Here is a 2,226-nt window from a genome sequence, read left to right as displayed (position 1 = left end):
CGGTGGCTGCGCCCGCCTGAGTGTGTTTCTCTGAACGGGACATGCTCTCTTGCTCTGACGTTCCAGGTGGGCTGCAAGCTGAGCCTGGTGCTCTTCCAGTACTGCATCATGGCCAACTTCTACTGGCTGCTGGTGGAGGGGCTGCACCTGCACACCCTCCTGGCGGCCAGCTTCTCCCCCGGCCGCCGCTTCCAGGCCTATCTCCTGATCGGGTGGGGTAAGCCGCCCCACCCACCAGCTGCCCGGCGTCCCCTCAGCTGCCCACGAGCCCTCCAGGTCCCTGCTCCTGTCCCCTCGGGAGACACTGTGCTGCCCCAGGAGGTGCCCCTCGGGCCACTTGAGGAAGAGCTTTGCCAGGACAGCGAGGTCCCTGCAGCCAATGTTTCTCCAGGGAACCAGGGCCGAGTTAGGCTGGCCACGTCCACTGCTGAGCAAACCCGATGTGGGAGCCAGACAGGGCCCTGAGGAGGCACACCTTTAGCAAGCCGGCCCCAACTGGGCTCAGGAAGGCGGTCACGCCAGAGGACACTCACTCAGAGAGGGGCACCCTTCCTCCAACCTGTGGGCACGTCTCCATCCAGGCTTAGTCACATGGGTCAGGCCGAGGAAGGTCAGCTCTCAGACGCGTATGGCGTGACCGCCAGTGCGTAACGAGGAGCAAGCATGAGCCCGTACGAGCTGGTGCGGAGTTTCTGCCTTGTTTCCTGCGGGCAGTCCTGGTCCTGGCAGCCAGGCAGCGGGGCTGTGGGTAACGGGCGTGTTTCTGCAGGCGTCCCGGCCGGATGCACGGGGGCGTGGGCTGTGGCCAGGCTCTGCTTGGAAGACACAGGGTGAGTGCTGGGCCTCTCGCTGGGAGAAGCACCGACGGTTCGCACTAGGCGCCACCTTCCGGTGCTCCTCACTGACCCCGCCTTGACCCACATGTCATGGGATTTTCGTGGGACTTGACCGACCCCTCGGGCTCCTGTGTGACCCTTGCTGTCACCTCCCCATTAGCTGACTGTCACGTTGAGAAGAATAAACAAATAGAATCCCCGAGGTCACGTCGAGTCTCTAAACACACAGTCGTGCCTCCTGTGGCAGCAGGAGGGATGAACAGACCGGGTGGTGTCTGTGGGGAGGGCCGCTGTCCCGCTGCTCCAGGGAGGGCGTCCCCCGGGCACGTGTCCTGTGTCCTCGCTGCTCCACGGGCAGACTCGGTGGCGACGTCATTTTCCTTCTCTCCTTCCTGCAGTTGCTGGGATACCAACGAGCACAGTGGCCCCTGGTGGGTGATCCGAACCCCAATTCTAATCTCAATTCTCGTAAGTAACCTGGCACGAGGCAGCAGCCGCCCTCGGGTGGCCACACGGGCAGGGCCAGCCAGTCCTGCGCGGCGTGGAAATGGCTGTCCATCGGCCTTCCAGAGCCGCTCACAGGAGGGGCGCCACCAGTCCTGGACTCAGCGTCCCTCAGAATGAGGCCTCCGAGAGCCTCCTGTGTCCTCCCGTGGGGGCCTCTGGGGCCACAGCCTGACCAAGGACATGTCAGGGAGGAGCTGGTTCCGTTTGTCCTTTTCGCGTCTCCACGTTAATTTACGTGCCTGGCTGCAGCTGGGTTGGAGTGCAGGCTGCAGACAACAGACCGTGTCCGGCGGGACCTGGGGCAGCTCCAGGTGGGCAGGGCTCTGGCCCCAGCCCCGCCTCCGGTGCGAGAAATGGAGAACAAACGTTTGTTTCTTTTTGTGCAGGTCAATTTTATCCTTTTTGTGAGTATCTTACGGATTTTACTGCAGAAGTTGACGTCCCCAGATGTCAGAGGCAGTGAGCAGTCACAATATAAGTGAGTCCTGTTTCCATGGGCCCAGCTTCCCTCAGGGTCTCACAGCCTGGAAACCCAGAGGGAGGGGGCAAAGCCAGTGTGTGGGGGGCAGAAGAATGGGCTCCAGGCACAGAGTCCTGGGTCTGGCGGCCCGCGGTGGCTGGCCGGACAGCTTGCCAGGGCGGGGCCTCAGCATGGAGGCCTCAGGGCCCGCGCTGAGGTGTTTGCCCACTGGCCTGTTTTGCCATCTGACTTTTCTCCATGGTCACACTGCATTTGTATTTTATGTCTATCTAGGCCCAGTGCATGAACGCGTGCATGGGTGGGGTCTGGCCAGCTCACCCAGATTGGGCGGAACGGGGCCAGGCCTGCTGGGGGGAGGGGCCACCGGTGATTGGCTGGTGGGCCCTGTCCCCGAATGGGATG

The 2,226-nt window shown here is 62.7% G+C and overlaps 1 protein-coding gene across 1 annotated transcript in view; it reads left to right on the top strand.

The window, feature by feature from the left end:
• Positions 1-2,226, top strand: part of VIPR2 (vasoactive intestinal peptide receptor 2) — a 54,970-nt gene that overhangs the window by 50,533 nt on the left and 2,211 nt on the right. Inside the window, exons 8-10 of the mRNA XM_015562803.1 lie at positions 770-830; positions 1,235-1,304; positions 1,730-1,821. Coding sequence (XP_015418289.1) covers positions 770-830; positions 1,235-1,304; positions 1,730-1,821 — 223 coding nt within the window. The remainder of the gene's footprint in view (positions 1-769; positions 831-1,234; positions 1,305-1,729; positions 1,822-2,226) is intronic.

Source organism: Myotis davidii, unplaced genomic scaffold (genome assembly GCF_000327345.1).
Source record: "Myotis davidii unplaced genomic scaffold, ASM32734v1 scaffold1251, whole genome shotgun sequence".
In the NCBI taxonomy this organism is placed as follows: domain Eukaryota; kingdom Metazoa; phylum Chordata; class Mammalia; order Chiroptera; family Vespertilionidae; genus Myotis; species Myotis davidii.
The sequence above is the reverse complement of the archived record's forward strand: the minus strand, read 5'-3'. Positions and strand labels throughout refer to the sequence as shown.